The 19,660-nt window shown below is 38.4% G+C and overlaps 2 protein-coding genes across 4 annotated transcripts; one reads left to right on the forward strand and one right to left on the reverse strand.

Moving 5' to 3' along the window:
• Positions 1-245: 245 nt before the first annotated feature.
• dmap1 (DNA methyltransferase 1 associated protein 1) lies at positions 246-6,713 on the reverse strand. Its single transcript, XM_042007195.1, has 10 exons — positions 6,283-6,713; positions 5,918-6,009; positions 5,427-5,622; positions 5,099-5,257; positions 4,776-4,943; positions 4,402-4,587; positions 4,136-4,207; positions 2,421-2,493; positions 1,777-2,129; positions 246-991 (listed from the first exon to the last, which is right to left on the reverse strand). The coding sequence occupies exons 1-10, from the start codon at positions 6,376-6,378 to the stop codon at positions 932-934; spliced, it is 1,455 nt and encodes a 484-aa protein (XP_041863129.1). The 5' UTR covers positions 6,379-6,713; the 3' UTR covers positions 246-931.
• A 4,724-nt stretch (positions 6,714-11,437) lies between these two features.
• On the forward strand, positions 11,438-19,602 carry hnrnpm (heterogeneous nuclear ribonucleoprotein M). Of its 3 annotated transcripts, XM_042005690.1 has the most exons (16): positions 11,439-11,681; positions 12,449-12,624; positions 14,194-14,246; positions 14,928-14,935; positions 15,087-15,180; positions 15,280-15,546; positions 15,778-15,931; positions 16,038-16,087; positions 16,167-16,224; positions 17,389-17,499; positions 17,593-17,640; positions 17,736-17,804; positions 17,902-18,003; positions 18,090-18,670; positions 18,773-18,824; positions 19,166-19,602. In XM_042005690.1, the coding sequence occupies exons 1-16, from the start codon at positions 11,578-11,580 to the stop codon at positions 19,327-19,329; spliced, it is 2,091 nt and encodes a 696-aa protein (XP_041861624.1). In that variant the 5' UTR covers positions 11,439-11,577; the 3' UTR covers positions 19,330-19,602. The 3 variants fall into 3 exon arrangements, with proteins under 3 accessions (XP_041861625.1, XP_041861624.1, XP_041861626.1); XM_042005691.1 differs by lacking the exon at positions 17,902-18,003 and having other exon boundaries at positions 11,438-11,681; XM_042005692.1 differs by lacking the exons at positions 11,439-11,681; positions 14,194-14,246 and having other exon boundaries at positions 12,493-12,624.
• Positions 19,603-19,660: the final 58 nt, after the last annotated feature.

Below are 19,660 nucleotides of genomic sequence, written 5' to 3' on the forward strand. Positions count from 1 at the left end.
TATTATGAGGGGGAACCTAATGAAGCTACAGTGGCTATGCTTAATTATCATATTAATGAAGTCATTATTTGTCTCTTAACTTAGATGACAGGTAAGGTAAGAATGTCGTGATCCTACAATTCCCTCAATAAATACATATTTGACACTGATTACCCCCAAATCAAGAGCAACTGAGAAAAAGACCTAAAATGTGAGAAAGGCAGAAAAAATATGCAGAACCTGCATAAAATAAAAAAATATAGAAATCCAAACAACTGGTATTTATTAGATCAATAACCAAAGCATTTTCAAGGTCAACTGAAGAGAAACAACAGAAATTAGCCCTTCCAGTCGAGAGTTAGGATCTAGATGGAAGGGGGCCTCCATCAGAGAACGAAATGTGCTCCTGGTTGAGAGGAAGCCAGTTTTACAGGCTAACACAAAAACACATTTCCAGTAAACACTAGTGTATGATTAGGGGAAAAAAAAAAAAAAAAAAGAACAAGAAAAAATCCCAGATGGCTCAAATGACGATTGCAGCTCCAGCTCCTCCTACTCCCTGATTTTGTTCTTTCATTCCAATTCATTTCAATTACCCAGTCATTCCCACCTTCTTCACCATGTCCCGATTAGCTCAGCCTGGCAATTTACAGTTGCTCTTGCCTCATCTAAGCCCAACCAGTGGCAGAGGCAGGGAGACGGGCAGTAATGGAATGAAATGTCACTCAGTTGTTGCCTTTGTCACAGCCAGATGGGGAGGGTTTGGAGAGGTCTTGTTAGTAGGTGAGAAGTTGTGTATGTGTGTATGTGTGGTCAGATGTGATTCGGAGTAAATAGACAGTAATATGGTGTCCGGCTCAGTGGTGTCCATCTTATCCAGCCAAAACACTCATGGGCACTTCACTGTCATCAAAATAAGTAATGCAGTCCCTCGTCGTATCAGCTGTTCTCATCAAGGCTTCTTCACCTTTTTCACAGAAGATGAGCTGGATGCTGATTCTCTTCGTTTACGCTGCAATAAAATACAGAGGTCAAGTCAAGTTGGAATGTGACAAGGTTCACCTCCTCTTCCTCTTCTTCTTCAGTTATAATGGCCTGTGGTCATTTCTAGAACATGCTGTCTAAGCTGTCAGGTAAACTGGTAATAATATGAATATAATGAATGAAGGATTGATAATATTTAACCTATTTACACCACAGATGCCATCTCAAATATGAGAACAGCCACACAAAAATGTTGCATTAGATCGTAATGGGTGAAAATGACAATACATGGCATTCTTTCTTAACTTTTCCCCTGCTTTTAACCAGTTTGAGGTCATAAATTTGCTGTTAACTCCCACTTTTGCACAGGGACTATGAAGACATTCACAACCTCTAATTTGTAAATCTGGACCCAGCTGCTGCTTATTTTCAATCTACCAGAACAAAAATGCATTATGAGGTTATTTTAAAGCTCACACAATCTACCCAGATCAAACATTTTTCACACAGAAACACCAAACAATCAGAAGAAGAGACAGGCTCTGGATTTCTCATAGTCTTCTCACTCATTAGGCCAATATGATAGTACATTATCGATACATCTCTAGCAGTCAAAGCCTGATGTTTGTTCTGGTAGTGGTTGTATCATTACACCACATTAAGTTTTACTAATGTGTTTAAAGTTATTCAAAGCAACATTTTGATCCTCATAATGTGTAGATATAATAATCTGGGCATTTACCAAACAACCTCCATATATTTTCACTCCTATAGCGGTTCAGGAAAGTCTGTGTTATAGCTGCGCATACTTACAGAATTGGGGGTAAGAGGTGCTCCACCAACATCAATGATCTGCTCCTTAGCTTCCACCTTGATGTCATCAGTACTGGGCCAGGACTGAACCTCAGCTCCTGGGGTGGATGACGTGGTACTGTTTACAGTACTGAGCTCCCCACCTTGTGGTAGAGTGGCAGATCCTGGCCCTATAGCTCCCACACACCCGGCCCCGCTTCCAGCCTTAAGTAGAGCCTCGTAACGATGACGCAGCATCTGCTGTTCGTACTCACAGTTGCTGTGGGCTTGCTTCAACTCATACAGCAGCACCAGGTCACTACGAAGCTCATTGAACATCTGCACAATCTCCTCTGTGGGCATGGGGTTAAGATCTACATCCAAACCAGACAGGGAGGAAAACATGCACCAAATGTGGTTGATGAGCTTTTATTGAAAAGTACTAAAACTTATTAATAACAATGCAGAAATAGTGACAATAGTGGCCTTTAACTTTACGTGTTCTGTTCATACTAATCTAAAACTGAATATTCCTGTAAGTATGTGTTATTCTGTAAAATTTGTCACGTTCCTTGCCAAACTGAAACCAAAGTTTGCTGCAGGGGAGAATTAAACATCTAAAACTCTGAAATGTTTGCAAATTGCTAATGTTTATTCATACTCACCCACTCCTTGCTCTACCAGGATCTGCTCAATGGCCTTGATCTTTTTCTGGCCAACTGAGCTTGGCAGCTTCATCTGAACAACACACAAACACACGGAGACACACACACACATACAGGGTTGTGATTTAAGGTACTGGCGATATTAGAATAAACAGCTCTAACTCAAGGTTTTTAATTCGTATGAAATGCACTTCAGCGGGCCAGATCAAAATGTCTTTATCCACTGAACTCTATCTGACTGATTAGCTAGAGGGTCTCTCCACTTCCTTAGCTGTACTAATGCACTTTCCATAGAGAGCAGCAGCTCCTCATCAGTCTTGAAGATGAATAAGAGTCCTCTTGCAGGTTTTACAGATATTAGCTGGTCAGTAACAGAATCAATCATCACAGTGATAATGAGAGATAGGTAGCTCAAGCCTAACTCTCTGGGTACTCACACACAGCAACTTCAGCTTCAAGCTTTATAATTCAGTTAATGTTAACACTGATTTACACATAATTTATTTTAAAAAAAACAACATATATATATATATATATATACATATATATATATATTAGAGCTGTCAAAAATAACGTCTGAACAGAGTTAATTAATTTATGTAATTGCATTAAAATTTTAACAGAATTAACGCATGTGCGGCATGTCAATCCCCATACATCCGTCATTTCTTTGTTATGACGGCGGGACGAGGAGAGGCGTGATGTAAAAGATCAGCCGGCTGGCTCTATGGATGGATTTGAGAATAAACACATTAATAGAGCGACCCATGGACGTCGCCTCGGTGGAAAATGTGGGTGTATTAACACACTCTTTTCCCGGTGAGAGGGTTCCACACCCACACTTTTCCCGCATTCTTTTTTAAACTTATCCTGCATTTTGCATGTCCGGTCTGGAGGATCTCTGGTGGTCTCCGCATTTGTGCAACAGCTGCTTCTTCCCTCTCTTCTTATGTTACTCCGTGAATTACTACGGCTGACGGTGGTCAGCTGATCGACTTTTCTCTTTTGTTGTGTTTGTTTATGGATCAGCTGAGAAGAAGGAAACTATCGGTTCATCGTTCACAAATTAGACCTCTTTTAGGTCTAGATTTTATGAAATATTAAACTGATTATTACAACTAAAGTGATAATCTAATGTAAAAAAGTGAAGAAAAACTTATATATTTTATCAACAGGTGTTTACTTTGGGTGATGCTGCTGTAGGACTTTTATCACTGCTGCACAAACACTCATACTTCAGTGATAAAAGGAAAAAGCTGATTTCATCCAGATCATCAGTTTTATCAGAGTTTCTTCATCAATGTTGGCTGTTTAACTTCAGTCATCACATCTGCTGTTTTTTTATTTTTATAATTAAATAAAAAAATTTAATTCAGAATTATGATCTAGAACATGGTAGAGATGTTTTAGAACAGCATGTAGAAGTACATTACATGCTGCATTTACTGACCATTGGACCCAAGGGAAGCTCAGTTAACAGTAAATATTTGTAAGCATTGGCTCTTTCTGTTGATACATTACAGTAGAAATTGGCAAATTTCATAGTCGCAAATGGTGATTAATCGTGATTAATTCATTTGAAAGCTGTGATTTATCTGATAAAAGATTTTAATAGTTTGAGAGCCCTAATAAATACACACACACACACACACGCACATATATATATATATATATATATTCCATATAAATCAGTTTTGTTCAAACACCTCACTCACCCTCTGACTGCGCAATGTGACACCCGCTGATTTGAAGTCAGGGAACTTGATGCCTGCTGTCTCTGGAACAGCCTACAGAAAAAGAGACAACTATTTAGGTATGACATACAATGTTCTTTGGAACTTTGTAAAAACCTGACAAGGAAAATATTTAATAACTATTCTAGGATTAATTAGACTTTTATTTAAGAACAATCCTGAAGATGACTGGTATTACTGATTCAGCTTGTGGTTTACTTTGGTCCTTTGGTGTGTTGTAATTGTACCGGTTTTTCTGTTTCTCTTTTTTGCGGGAGCTTCTTCTTGGATACCCTCTTTTCAGCTCTCCTTAACTCCGTTGTGGTGTCAGCCGCTTTAATGAGTTTCTGTAGATCCTGAGCATTTTTCTCACGCTCTTTCTTCCTATTCTCAATCTTCCTTAGCTCCTGAATAAGATACTCCTCTTCTGCCACCTGCAGGAAAAACAAGAGAATTGCAAACTTAACATTTAAAGGACAGAAATTTTAAGGGTTGGCATTACAGTTTCATTAATAACTGCAGTTGTAAACTGCTTCATGCACTGCCTATTTATGCTGCTTTTGGTCAAATTTAAGTTCAAACATTTATATTACAACACAAATCAAATTAGAAATGTACTAACTTGTTCAGGTGTACGATTGAACAGCTTCTCCAACTGCTCTTTACGGCGCCTTTCATGAGCAGCATCAAAGATGTAGATCTTGGGCTCTGTCCCAGATGGTGCACGAACCTTGGTCAGCTTACCACAAATACTATAATATCGTTCTTTCAGGTCCTCGACAGAGCGTTTCTGGAAAATAGAAATTAAGGAAAACTATTACAGGTATGTGATTTATTGTGTGTGTGTGTCTTTTTTTTTTAAAGGAACACAGTAATATCAATTACTTGCTGCAATTAATAAATTATTTTTCACTTCAATGCATAGGTGAAATACTGAGCTATTACTCTGTATTGCTGGTAGTCGTAGCGGTCATGGACAACTACAAAGCGCAGGTCAAAGCGCTTGCACAGGTCAAACAGATGATCTGTTTCTGCTTTAGTCCAGCCATCATCATGGAGATACATCTGATATTCCTGCTCTGAATATACTGGTACTTGCACTGTCTGTAAATTCAGGTAGGAAAATAGAGAATATAGTTAGTTTGGACAAATGAATGAAAAGAACACAGATAAAAATGCTTGAAAAGAAGGGCATAAAAAATGATGGACTGTGGTATAAACATGCCCTTTGTATGTGTACTGCTTGACTGAAAAGGAGGGTGGTCAACTCTACCTTGTTAAAGCGAGCAAAAGGGTAGTCCTTGCCCTCCTCTGCCACCCGTCTCCAGTGGTGGAATATGGCCCCATCCTTGCGAGCTGGATTTGTGAAGGGCATCCACTTCCAGGGACGGACTTTTTTACAGCCTAGCTTGGCTTTGACAGTCCTGTATCCTTGAGTAGTATCGCTAGGCAACAGAGGGGGTGCATCTCTACAAATAACCAGCAAAAACAAGTCTTTGTTAAAATTGTGATAAAATTAGTTATACATTATTAATAGGTGCATTAATAGATTCACATATAGATATTAATAGATAAATTAATCATAGACAAACACAGTCTAAACTTGATAGATAGATAGATAGATAGATAGATAGATAGATAGATAGATAGATAGATAGATAGATAGATAGATAGATAGATAGATAGATAGCATGCCAAGTAAAATCTGAAATGTATTCAAATATGCATATTTATATGTATATATATATATTTAAAAAAACATACTTCTTGTCTGAATAGAGTAGAGCATAAACTTCTCTGTGCATTCCTTCTGGTCTCTTGAAAGTCAGCGTCTCTGTTGCCTTCTTGGTTTTTTTCTAAGAAAAATTGTGGATTAAATTATTACATTCATGAAACCCCTGTAACATTGTACAGCACAGAGTAACAACATCCTGTCAATCGGTTTCTCGCCCGGGAAATGGTTTAATTTTGTGTTATGAGTATTCATTTGGTATAACAAAACCGCAATTTAACATATTTTTTATTCCCCAAAACTAAAGTAAATTTAAGTGGGTTAGAGGATAGGGTAAAATATCTAGATGAAATGTAAGGAGTGCAACTTATGTGGACATTTTTCTTCCATCTCTCACCTTATCTGAGTTGATGAGGTCTTTCTTGCTGATGGGACCGTCATTATCGACTCCACCCAACTCAAGAATATCCCGAACATCAGCCCCAGTTGCCATTGTTATATGCTGTTTATTATGCTGCTTTTACAACCTGGAAAACGTAAATACTGTCCATTCATTCAGACACGCTCATTCATTCTGCTCAAGTACTGGTCAACGACTGTTTTCCAGCTAAAGGCTAACGCTACCGTATTGTTTCTGAAGCTTGAATTCCACTAAAGCGAACCAGTCAGATAAATATATAGAAAGTGATATTTCCCGTAATATTACCGCGTAACTATATGAAATACTTAAGCTATATGAGCAGTTACGAAGGATATTCACAAGCTATTGTTTAGCCTAAGACGCAAGCTAGCTAAAAACCAACACCGTTGCTTCCGCCAGCTTGCGTCGTTCGGACTACACTGGTCCAAGAATGGATGGGCGCCACCTTGAGGTGAGGCGGTGCAATAAAGAAATTATACAAAAATTAATTAAAAATGAATGACTGACTAAAAGTGTAGTCAAGACAACAATGAAATTGCAATTAATAAAAATAAAAAAAAACTATGCAAGCTAAATGATTACATATTGTCTCACAGAGGGAGGAGGAAGACCAATGTGTTTCCGAGAAAAGTTGGACAATACTTTTAAAAATGTTATTTAAATGCCACCTGTAAACAGTTTTTAATCCTGATAAAAAAAAGTCTGATAAAAAAAAATAAAGTGACAGTATATCTAAGGATTCACCTTAAAAGTGTTTTACTTTGTTGACAATTGCTCATTATGAATTTGATATTATCAATGTGTTTTTAAAAAGGTTTAGAACAGCATGTTTACTCGATGTTGCATCACCTCTACTTTTAGTAAGATTTTGTTAGCTCTAATGAACTGTGGAGATATTAAATTCATTTCAATCCATTTCAATTAAATTCAATTCAGTCTTTATTACAGAAGTCCAAAAACTGGTTTAAAAAACATACAACACATACTTCTTAAAATATATATATCAGTCAGTAACTCACAATAAGTCAACTGTGAATGCCTTCACAATTGAGATAGTTATTATCTAGCACTGAACTGTACATTAGTTTTCCCCATAATAATTAGAATTACTCAAGAATGGAGGTGACAAATGCATCTAAACATTACATTTCTTAAAACAGTCTAATACAATACTGACTTGGTTCTACAAATAATAAAAAACAATCCTATTACTTCAATAATTAATATCATGTTATATGGCACATGCATAACAAAAAGAAAGGAGTTGCTGGTGACCTTGTACTTGTAATGAACTTCACAAGATCACCTGCACACATAACAGGATTCACCAGTACATTACCAACCATGTGCCCAGTTTGGTCAGTCTGTAAAGATCATCAATATTAAAGTTCAAGAGAGCTGGGGATAAAATCTCCTCTTGCCTGACCATATTGCTATCCTCAAAGGGGGCAGAAAAACTTTTATCCCATTTTATTTGCATAGTCTGGTGAACATACTAGTACGCTAGAATTCTTAACACATACTTAGGAGCTCATCCTTGACACAATTTCACTAATAACTTTCTATAATTAACACAATCCAAAGCTTTCGAGCTTTTAGTTTAGAAATAAAATGGTTTCTCATTCTTGCCTGATTTAAGATCTTTACTGCTCAACAGTTGGAGTCCTTTGCTATATTTCTGTTTTCATAGTGCATCAGATTGGTGACAGAACTGGATAGAAGACTAGCCAGTGTTTGGCAAGTGCAGGCTACAGGCTACTATTTTATGTAGAGATGTTGTGGAGAATGTAGTTTGGTATTATTTTTGCTGAATTAAGGATGTGCTTCACTAAAGAAAATGTTGTCTTGTGGGCAACAAATGCTGCTTAAAAACCTTTGTGTAGCTATGATTGAACATTGACGCTATCTTCAGATGTGCAAGTTGCCAATTCTGTGTGCACTAATGCATCCCCATTATAGATGCTGGTTTTTAAACTGTATACCGATAACAAGTTGGATGAATTCCCCTCTTTAACTCAGAGAACCCAGCATCCATGATTTATATCAAGTTTTGATTGATCCTCTAATGGGACAATTTTCCACTTTGCCTCAACCCAAATTAAATATCAATCATATCAGGATGAAATCCTCTGATTGTTTTACATCATATTACAATTTACTTCTGACAGACATACACGGTGAGCAATTAGATACAATAACTGTTAGAAACAGTAATTCCTGGTTTAGAAATGTGTAAACTATTTTGTGACAAATTTTGTAAACACATGTTCAAATCCACACACAATTACCAATAAATTTAATAATACAGATTTAAATAAAATAGAAAGCAATCTGAACACATTAAATAAATTTACACATGCACACAAACTGCAAAAACATTTTGCAGACATTTTAACTCTATACTTCACAGATGTGATCATTTCTGTGTTCACAAAGGTTCTGGTGCATACAAATTGTTAAATGTGCACATACTGTCAGACAAAGCAGATTACATTTGTTTACGGATCAGCTTGTGTGTACATGTATTATTTTGTGGCTGTGTATGGCCCGTTTGTTAATAAATGGTTAAATTACTAATATATATATATATATATATATTATAAACAAGAGTCAATATTAGAATAAAATGTTGCTCTGGCATTGACAGAAAAGATTTGGCAAGTTTTCATGAATGCAACCCAAATATACAACTCTGCTGAACATGTTACTAATACATTTCCTTTTTAATTGTGGCACCATTTAAAAGGTAACGGTCTTTCCAACAGTACATTTATTGCCAAAACGCATTGTTACAACAAAGAAGTAATTAACTAAAAACACATGTAGCCTACTTCATTTTTGTGCTATACATTGTGTATATGCATAGTACTAGAATCAGTAAAAGGATAGAAATTCATTTTCTTAGTTCCACGATGAGACACTTTATTTAATGTAAAGTTTATTAGCAGACTCAAGTCCATATGAATCACAAATAAAATACATATAAAACACACAACTAGTAAATAAATAAGTACATAAAAAACACAGATCACCTAAACTACATACAGACATTTCATCCAGTGCATCCTTAAACTGGATGAGTAACGGGCACAACTCTGGAGGGGATCTGAGAGAGCCACCACAAGTGCATTTGTGGAGACATCCAGGCGCTGCAAGAACTTATACATATAATTCCTCAACAGTGCCTTGAATGTCCTCACCCCAGCAGAGACAAACATTAAACTGGCACTTCCTCCTCTGGGAACCTTGAGTACTATTCTCATAGCATCATTGTATGCAACTTGTAATTTTCGGATGGCTGATTTTTTATAAGATGACCACAAATGGGCCATATAGAGTGGTGTACAATATGCTTTAAAAAGGGACACCTTTACTGCCCTAGAACAAAAACCAAATTTACGTGCAATTATGTTGGCCTGTGCATATAACTTGCAACATTGTCTGTATATATCCTCATCATCGCACATATCATCCCTTAAAATATAACCAAGATATTTAATCTGATGGCAAACATCAAGCCTCCTATTACAAAGCTTAAAAACTGGAAAATTCAGCGATTTATCCTGCTTAATTTTACAGATTAGGACAGCACTCTTGCTGGCATTATACTTTATGTCGTATTCCTCCCCGTATTCTGCACATATATTAAGAAGTTGCTGTAGCCCAGCACTACTTGGACTAAAACTGACAAGATCATCTGCATACATCAGATGGTTCACCAGCAAACCCCCAACAAGACAACCAGTTCTGCAGGCTTTTAATCGCTCAGACAGCTCATTTATATATAAGTTGAATAGGACAGGGGACAAAATTCCCCCCTGCCTCACTCCATTGGACACTCCAAATGAGGCAGATATACAACCCCCCCATTTGATATGCAATTTCTGGTGTGCATACCAGTAGGCAAGAACCCTCACAATGTACCCAGGCACTCCCTGTTTTTTTAACTTAATAAATAGCTTTTTATGATTCACTCTATCAAATGCTTTAGAAGCATCAATAAAACACATAAGAACAGAGGAGTTTTTAGCCTTGTAAAGATTCACTATTTCTTTGAGAGCATATACACACATGTCAGCACCATGCTGTGGTTTAAAGCCAAACTGGTTGTCAGTAGAGGTGATATACTCACTAACTCTATCAAACAGGATTCTTTCAATAACCTTAGACAGAACACTAGCTAGTGCTATGGGTCTATAATTATCCAGAGAACCAATTTTACCACTTCTATTCTTTATAACAGGCACAAGCAAGATGGACATCATTGAGTCCGGTAATACACCATGGATCATACAGCCAGTGAAGTTAAGAGCTAAAAGAGGAGCAAGCCTTGGACTAGCATACTTCAAATGCTCAGTAGTAATGGAGTCCATGCCACATGCTTTATTATTAGGCATTTTTTGAAGGGCATTATAGACTTCGTGAATCTTAATATGTATCAGTTCTTCACTCGGAACCACCTCCTCCTCATATAAATCACCTTTCATGCAATTAAACAAAGAACTGTAATACTGTCTCCATAAAGTCACAATATTATCTTCACCCGCGATCCCTTCAACAGTACATGGAAGAGAAGGTTGACTACAATTGAGGGATCTTACTTCTTTCCAGAAATCTGATATATTATTGCAGAACATTTTGTTAGCCATAGCGTCAGCTCTCAGAGCCTGCTCATTTTTTGATATAAATCGCACAGCATATTTAAACCTGGCATTGGTCATTTTTTTGTGCTCAAGCTCAGGGCCCTGTCTCGGTTTTCCAGCCAGGACCCAGAGTCTATATGCTTCCCGAGCATCAGCATGATACTGAGCTACATATTCATTCCAGCCAGGTCTAGTCTTGTACTTCCTATCACATTTCCGTTTTTGAAATGGTTTCCCCGCATTAATTAGAGCAGCCACTACTGCATCATACATGGAACAAAGGTCACTTTTATGTTCCTTTAGTTGGCAGTTGACATCCTGACACAGAATGGTCTCCTTAGGTAAATTGTATGTATGATATTTGACAATCGTGTTATAGTTTTTGGTAATATATTTATAGCGTTATTTTCTAAGTAAACCTGGCGTCTTTTATTTTGTACTTCGTGACTTGTAAGTTGAAAAACTAAACGGAAGTAGTTCATGACGCTTTTGAAATTGGTCACAGACTGTTCTGTCCGCCATTTTCGTGACAGCTAGCTTCGGTTTGTGCCATTACAGGCGTTCGACCTAGTAATATAATTTGCCACTAAATACTGAAGTTAGGCGAAAAACATATCTGTGTAAGAAAATGTCGACCGAGCAGACCGAAAATATTACCGAGAATGAAAGCCAGCCGCAGCCGCTTCAGCAGGCGCCGCCGCCGCAGCAGCAGCAGCAGCAGCAGCAGCAAGGGTGAGTATCGAGGTTTCTTTGTTGTAACTAGCTAGTTGCAGCAGCTATTCAAATTCTAATGTCGGGTGTCCTTATTATTAAAATAAAATAATAAAAACAGCTTCATTTGTTATATACCAGCCAGGCGATTAGGTTTTAATAAACATTCAAAACGTTAAAATTTCAACGAAATTGTTGCATTAAAGTAAGGTTACGTAGCCTGTATTTCGGGCCCGTCTGTTTGCAGGACCTGTCCATGCCTATAGTGAAATTAAAAGCTCGCAAGAAACCTAACCACATGGTAATCTTTAAGTTGGTGGGGAAATAGTCAAATTCTGTTATGTTCGTTCAATTTTCTTTTTTTAAACAAAACGTATCGTTGATCAAGTTACACGGAAAGGCCCACTTGGTCTAAAGAGCGGCCTTGCCATGTGGCTGAGCGCAGTCATTTTGAGTTAAAACTATTTGAGAATGCTATTAACTGTTCTATCATTGCAGGTGTTGAACTATCAGACATCGATCGGTATTTAGTGGCGTTGTAAATATCAAATTTGTCTAAGTGGAAAGGAATTGATGCTTCTGCCGGATTAAAGACGCATTTATTACTTAGCTGTTTGACCTGCTTACAGCAGTTCCTTCTTTTTAGGCTTCCACCAGACAGCTCGTTTGACCACATATTTAATTTTTTATATGTTTTTGTGGAGTATATAATAGTTGTACGTGTTTGACCTTGTTTTTGTTTTTTTTATTTTAAACGTGTACTCACTATAACATTCTCCTTTATGTAGAGAAATGAATGGGAAACCCAAGAATGAATCCAACTCTAGCAGGAAGGAGAGACCCCAGAAGAGAGGTGGACGCTATGAGCCTTACTGCCTCCCAAACAAAAGATACCGTGTTTTTGTCAGCAACATCCCCTATGATGTGAAATGGCAGGCCCTTAAAGACCTGATGAAAGAAAAAGGTAAGGTATTTGGATAAGGGAATGACTTATGACAGTTTTGGACAGCATCCAGGGTCATTTTGTTTGACCGCTGCAGCTTTGAAGGGCTGATTGGAGTGGTACATATAATAGCGTTTGTGATTTCTGTGGAAGTTATTTGGAACAAAGGTTTTGGATAGGATCCCTCTCATTTGTCTGACAACTAAGGAGCTGTTGCAGACTTGCACAAGTGTGGTGAACCTGGATGTTAGATTGAACACTTGGTCTCCATTGAGATTACTATAACCTTTTGTTTTTGTGATGTGGAGGTTGTACAAGTGTAAAGCAAGTCCACTAATGTGAAAAATTCCACGACAGGGGATCTTGAATGGCATAATGAGATGTTTACCCCCAAGAAACGCACAACATAAGTGAAACAGTACTTTTGCTGGACTTAAATGATTTTTGCCTTGAAACAAGGATTAGGTTGCTATCAGTTTCAACATCTAATTATCAGAAAAAGTTTAACTTATTTAAAAAATGGTCAAATTATGTGGAGACATGTCTAATTAAATGTTGTGTGATACAGCAGGTCTGAATTCTGCAAAGAATAACTTTTCACTTACATGAGTTGTATAATTATGGGATATTGATATCCTCAGATGCATCATTTGTAATGCTATCATTTGACATGTAAGTTGAAGAATATGTTTAGAAGGGTTTAATCTTTTTTCTGAAGGAGGGCAGGTATTGGTTTCTATCTCAACTGACTGTGGAGTTAAATTGCATTTTCTTTTTTAGGTGTGACCTTGACAAGCAAATGTTTCTCAGCAGATCTCCGTGTTGTGCCAAACACAGCTATGTGCTGGGGATGTCTTTGGGGTACAGGTCTACAAAACGAAGCAACTTCTTTTGAACTGTCCTTGTCTCGAGCGGTTTGGTCACTTATGTCCATTTGCTGAACAGACGTGACCTGGACTAAAGGCGTGGCTGTGGTCGACGCTGAATCAAAATTGAGATTTTTTTGCATTCAGAAACGGGCCACTTTATTGGTTTGTAGTTAAAGAAGCGTCCTTTTTCTAAGAACCCGCCATCACCAAGACTTTGGTCATTTTTCTACCTTTAGGTTTCCTCTTATTGATGGGCAAATGTTTTGATGCATTTGCTGGAGGTTTAAATTGTGACATTTGAAAAAGTACGCTAAGGCTTGTAATGAAATGGGCTGAGGCATTTGTATGGGTTTTTCTACCTTGAAATTATATGGTCAATTATCTTCATGTAGTAGGTGGTGTTCATGGCATTACATCGAAATAGGAAGGCTGTTGGCCATTTTAACAGTTGGTGTCCTCAGTCTATTGCTTTTGGTGTTTTGGGAGAAATCCAACAAGGACAGACTAAGAAGTCTTTATATATATTTTTAATTTTAACAAGCCAAGCTTACCTTTTGTAGACCTGTACCATATTGTGCTGCTGAGGTGCTGGGGGAAGGCTCCGGACTAGCAGTCCGAGCTCACTGTCACCGGCCGTCCTCCTTGTTTCTGCTCTAAACCCCCATTGTTCTCTCGGCTTCTCTCCCCTTGGTGTGTGTCGTCTCTGGAATCTGATTTGTAGTGGGTGAGGTAACGTACGTGGAACACTTAATGGACGCAGAAGGCAAATCGAGGGTAAGTGCAAATACATACAAATAAAACATGTAAGCTTAGACAAACCTGTGTTTGTCAGCTTTGGTTTATTTACATTGTTGGGAATTGTTCAGATACAGAAACCTGGTGGAGTGTGTGAGATGGTGACATGCTGGAGGCGTGTTTTATTTGGTGTCATCTGTGACACTTATTTAAGGCCATCCTGAAGGGTTGATACTCTTAAAACAGGACTTCAGCTTTCCTTGTATTCAATCCTGTGGATTGCAGTAGCTGACAATGTCCCCTTTGGTTGCTGGATTTGCTCCTTATGATCTTAAGGGGTTTACTCTGCAAGATGTTGTTACAAAGCTGTTAGATGGTTGTTAAACAATTTACTTAATTGGAAAGTTACTTCTCCAATATCTTTAGTGGTGTGGAAACCTATCACTGTGGATTTTCTGCCCTTTGGATGTTGGAAAATAATTATTGATATTCATTAGACTTGTTTGTATGGTTCTTGACTGACTGGGTAAAAAAAAGAATTGTATCAGTGTAGGGAGTTGTTGTCACAGCTATAAGCTTTTGTGTGTTTAAACTTTTTGTTATGCATGAATTATTTTTTGCTACATGGCAGTTAAACCATTACAAAACATTACTTTCACTAATTTAAAATATTATGTTCACTCTTCCTGGTGCCTGTCCTGATGACTTCAATCAACAAAGGGTTGTGCGTAAGTACTCTGAATTAAATATTCACAACTTCCAAGTTTTTGTATGTCAGCTTGACACAAAGAAACGATCCGTTTGAGAGAATTAAACCATGCCGAATGTCTGCTAAAGCCAGAATATAATAATTGATTTTTGTTTGTGGATATTTTTCAGTGTTGTTGAGTTTAGGAACGAAGAACTAATGAAAAAAGCAGTGGAAAAGGTCAACAAGCATAACCTCAATGGGCGACCTCTAAAAGTGAAAGAGGTAGGTTGCAGGAATAATAAGTAAAGCAAATGTCATGGTTTTTAAACCAAAATCTTCATTGTGAATAAACCTAAGTGATCTTTTTCTTACATTTTACAGGACCCTGATGGAGTCATCTCTCAGAGGGAAATGAATAAGTCTCAAGGTGGAGGCCCACCAGGAAGCCACGGTGGCATGGGAGGAATGGGCGGCATGGGAGGAATGGGCGGCATGGGAGGAATGGGCGGCATGGATCGAATGGGCCCTGGACCAAATGGTCCCATGGTTAGCATTCCCCCCAGCCTGATGAACAACCCAAACATCCCCAACGAGATTATCCATGGTCTCCAGGCTGGCAGGATTGGCAGCACTGTTTTCGTGGCTAATGTGAGGCTATTTTTGTTTTGGTTGTTTAAAAGAAGAAGAAGAAACAAAAGATTGTATTAAATGAGACAGCTTATTTTTTTAAGACTGAATTTCAAGTCTTTAAAAGACAGTTTCTTTAAGTAACTGATTATTTAGAATTATTTCAACAATATATGATGTGACCATTAGATGGTAGGATACCTTAACATAATCCGAGTTGTATAACTAACCATGTCTGTCCCCCACCCTCAGCTTGACTACAAAGTGGGGTGGAAGAAGCTGAAAGAAGTCTTCAGCATGGCAGGCATGGTGGTGAGGACAGATATCCTGGAGGACAAGGAAGGCAAAAGCAGAGGCATGGGCACAGTAACCTTTGAAATGCCCATTGAAGCAGTCCAAGCTGTCTGTATCCTTTGACTGATTTGGATTTTTTTTTATTGCAACTCCTTTGTATTTACTATAATTTTATGGTTTTCTTAGTTCCAGGTATGCTTTCCTTAATTTTCTAACAGCTATGTTTAATGGGCAGCTCCTGTTTAACAGAACCATGCATGTCAAACTGGTAAGTTGCTATGTTTTGTTTTTACATCAGGCCCTGTTAATGTGACAAAGCGTATTAAAGTCTTGTATCATTTTTACAGGATGAGAAATCCCTCCCCAAAGATTTCGGACCACCAGACAGAGCAGCTGCTCTTCCTCGTACGTATATGCAAAGCTTTCTTTTTTGTACTGAAAAAGAGATTGGAAATTTATTCCCCTAACCACATCTTGGATGTGCATTAATGGCAGCGTACTTCCATTATAAGAGATGGGTCTAATGTAGTTCAGAAAACACTGCCTGTCCATCCAGTGTAGCATTAATTTTGCACCAAGATCTTGTATTGATGATGGGAGAGTCTGACCACTGCGTATTGGCTTTTCCAGCACACCCCAAAGATATTTTCAATGAGGTTTCAGGTCTGGACATTCAGTATATTCAAGTAGTTGACTTCATTCTTTGGATACATAGTGTTGTTGAACATAGACCTATCCAACTGCAGCAGGCCCAGATCATAGCACTGCCCCCACAGGCTTGTACAGTAGGCCATAGGTATGGTGCTTTCATGTCTTCATCTACTTCTCTTGTTAACTATGATGCTCCCATTGCTCTGGAAGAGGGTAAATCTGGACTCATCAAACCACATGATCTTCTTCCATTGCTCCAGAGTCCTATCATTATGCTCTTTAGCAAATTAAAGCCTTTTTCTCAGTTGGCTTCACTCTTTTCCTTATGGCTGTACAGCTTTTCTGTCCCAATCCCTTGAGTTCCCTTTGCATTGTGTGTGGAAATGCTCTTACTTTCACTATTAATCATAACCCTGAGTTCTACTGTTGTTTTTCTTTTATTTAAATTTCACCAAACATTTAAATTTAAATTTTTTTTTTTCTGAACACATTTTTTCCTCGAAGGCTATGGTTCCCCCTATCTTTCCGGTTTTTAATAATGTGTTGGACAGTTCTTAACCCATTTTTAGTCGTTTCTGCACCTCCTTAGATGTTTTCTCTGCTTGATGCATGACAGTGATTTGACCCTTAAACGAACAGCTACGACCACGGGGTGTGTTTTTTCCACCTGGTTGTTTAAGAAATGAGAAGCTATTGCTTGGTTAAATTAAAGAGGTGACTTTTTTTTTTTTTTTTTTTTGGCCAGGCAGTGTACATAACCATATGTAAGGCTACCTCAAAGTAAAACTGTATTTAGCTGCAGGGGTGTTATTGCAGGCTCGATGCTAATGAATAGTCTATTATCTCTAAATTGTCCTTTATTTTTTGTAAATAATTTGCAAATAAAAATTTGAACCTGTGCCCATTTTCTTTGCTTAGGTGGCCTGAGTGGAGTGGGTTTGGGCCTGGGACCTGGTGGTCAGCCTATTGATGCTACCCAGCTCAACAGAGGAGGTGGTGGTGGAGGGATGGGCAACATGGCCCCAGGAGGTAATTTATCATAGTGTTTTTGTGTTCTTTATATCCTAGAATAAATTACATTAGTAACTGACACCATCTCATCAAAACTCTTCTCAATTGTAGGAATGGATGGAATGGGATTTGGCAACATGGGAGGTCGCATGGGGGGGGGTAAACAAACTCAACACTCCTCAATAGATAGAATTTGTTAAATATTTTCTCCCAATTTCGTTCAAATCACTAATTTATTTTCATTTATTTTTTAGGAATGGACAACTTTGGAGGAGTGAATAACATGGATCGATTCGGTTCTTCAGGGATGGGCAGAATGAATGGTAAGCAGGTTTTGGGAGGTTCCAAGTAATCCAGAGCAAGCGTGGAACTCTTCACGTTTCACTGGATGTCTAATGGTTTCATCTCTTGCATTGTCAGAGATGGACCGTGGGATTGGTGGTGCTTTTGACAGGGAATTTGGGCGAAATGAAATGGGAATGTCTCGCAATAATTTTGGAGACTCCTTTGAAAGAGGAATGGGTTAGTATTTTCAGGATTTGTTTGAAAACCTGTGTAAACCTTACCATAGCTTGGTTGATAATCCCTCCTTTTGTTTGTTTGTTTAGGAAACTCCCTGGGTATGGACCGCATGAGCTCTGGAATGGACCGCCTTGGAGGTAACATGGATCGCATGGGAGGGATGGGCATGGACAGGGTCGATCGAGTGTCTGACATGGACCGGTTGGGATCAGGGTTTGACCGAATGGGCTCAGGGATGGACCGGCTGGGACCCAGTATGGACAGGCTTGGACCAGGCCTGGACCGTATGACCTCCGGCATGGACCGCCTGGGCCCTGCAGGATTTGACCGCATGGGACCGTCAACTTTGGATCGCATGGGTACCAGCATGGACTTTGGCTCTCCAATGGGTATGGATCGCATGGGCAACACTGGGCTTGACAGAATGGGAAGCGGCTTTGATCGCATGGGATCTGCAGGGGGACTCGACCGTTTTCCCTCCACTGGCATTGACCGCATGAGCTCTGGCATGGACCGAATGGGATCTGGAGGTGTTGGAGGTCAGTTTGACCGCTCTGGTGACATGGATCGTGGATTTGGTGGGAATTCCTTTGGAGGAGCAGGGACTGGGGGGCCAGTAACTGGTGGCAGCAATATCCGTAAGGGATGCCAGATCTTTGTCAGAAATGTAAGCATTAACACAGAATTTAATATTTTCATATATATACATTTATACATTTTTTCAGAAAACATATTTAAGTTTACTAAATTTGGAATTAATATTTTTTAGCTGCCATTTGATTTCACCTGGAAGATGCTGAAAGACACCTTCAATACATGCGGTAAGAAAAGATGAAGGAAGAAATTCATTCTGGCTTAGAAACTCATCCTGAAGAGATGCATTGTGCAGTTCAAATTCAGCTTATGTGCAGTAGTGGACATTTGGGGGTCTTTTCTGATCTAATGTCAGCAGATCAGTTTTATATTGATTTATAAAATTTCTGAAAAACAGTTCTTACCACATAACCTTCTATTAGCTTTACATAATTTCTTACCTCAAAGATCACCCATTAAGAAAGTATAGCTGCTACAGTAGATACTTGCACGAGTAAATATAGTATCAACATAGATTATGATTTTAGTATTAAGATAAAATTTGACATTGTTCTTTGCTTCTGTGCAGGTATGGTCCAGTATGCGGATATTAAGATGGAGAATGGCAAGTCCAAGGGCTGTGGTGTGGTTCGCTTTGACAACCCTGAAACTGCTGAGCGCGCCTGCCGGACCATGAATGGCTATCGGCTGAGTGGAAGAGAGATTGATGTTAGGATTGATAGAAACGCATAAGTTGTTTCTGTGTCACATTGGTGTCCACTCTTCATTATTTGAATTACCCCTCAGCAGATTTGGTTTGGTAGATGTTTGTAACAATGCAAGTGTTATTTTAGTTAGTCATTTGTAGCACTGAATGTTTTTAGTTTCTACTTAAATTTTACTTTTTTTTTTTTAGAGACCAAACTTTTATTGTTTTCTTTTTTTCTTTTTCTGTCATGCTTAACCTGTCATTGCCTTTATTATATAAGGTGTTTTGATAAATAAATCTCAACATATGAAACCCTTTGGCTTTTCTGTTCTATGTCATGATGTGGTACTTGTGAAAAGTTCATAATCTTTTATT

This window comes from Melanotaenia boesemani, chromosome 14, assembly GCF_017639745.1.
Source record: "Melanotaenia boesemani isolate fMelBoe1 chromosome 14, fMelBoe1.pri, whole genome shotgun sequence".
NCBI lineage: Eukaryota > Metazoa > Chordata > Actinopteri > Atheriniformes > Melanotaeniidae > Melanotaenia > Melanotaenia boesemani.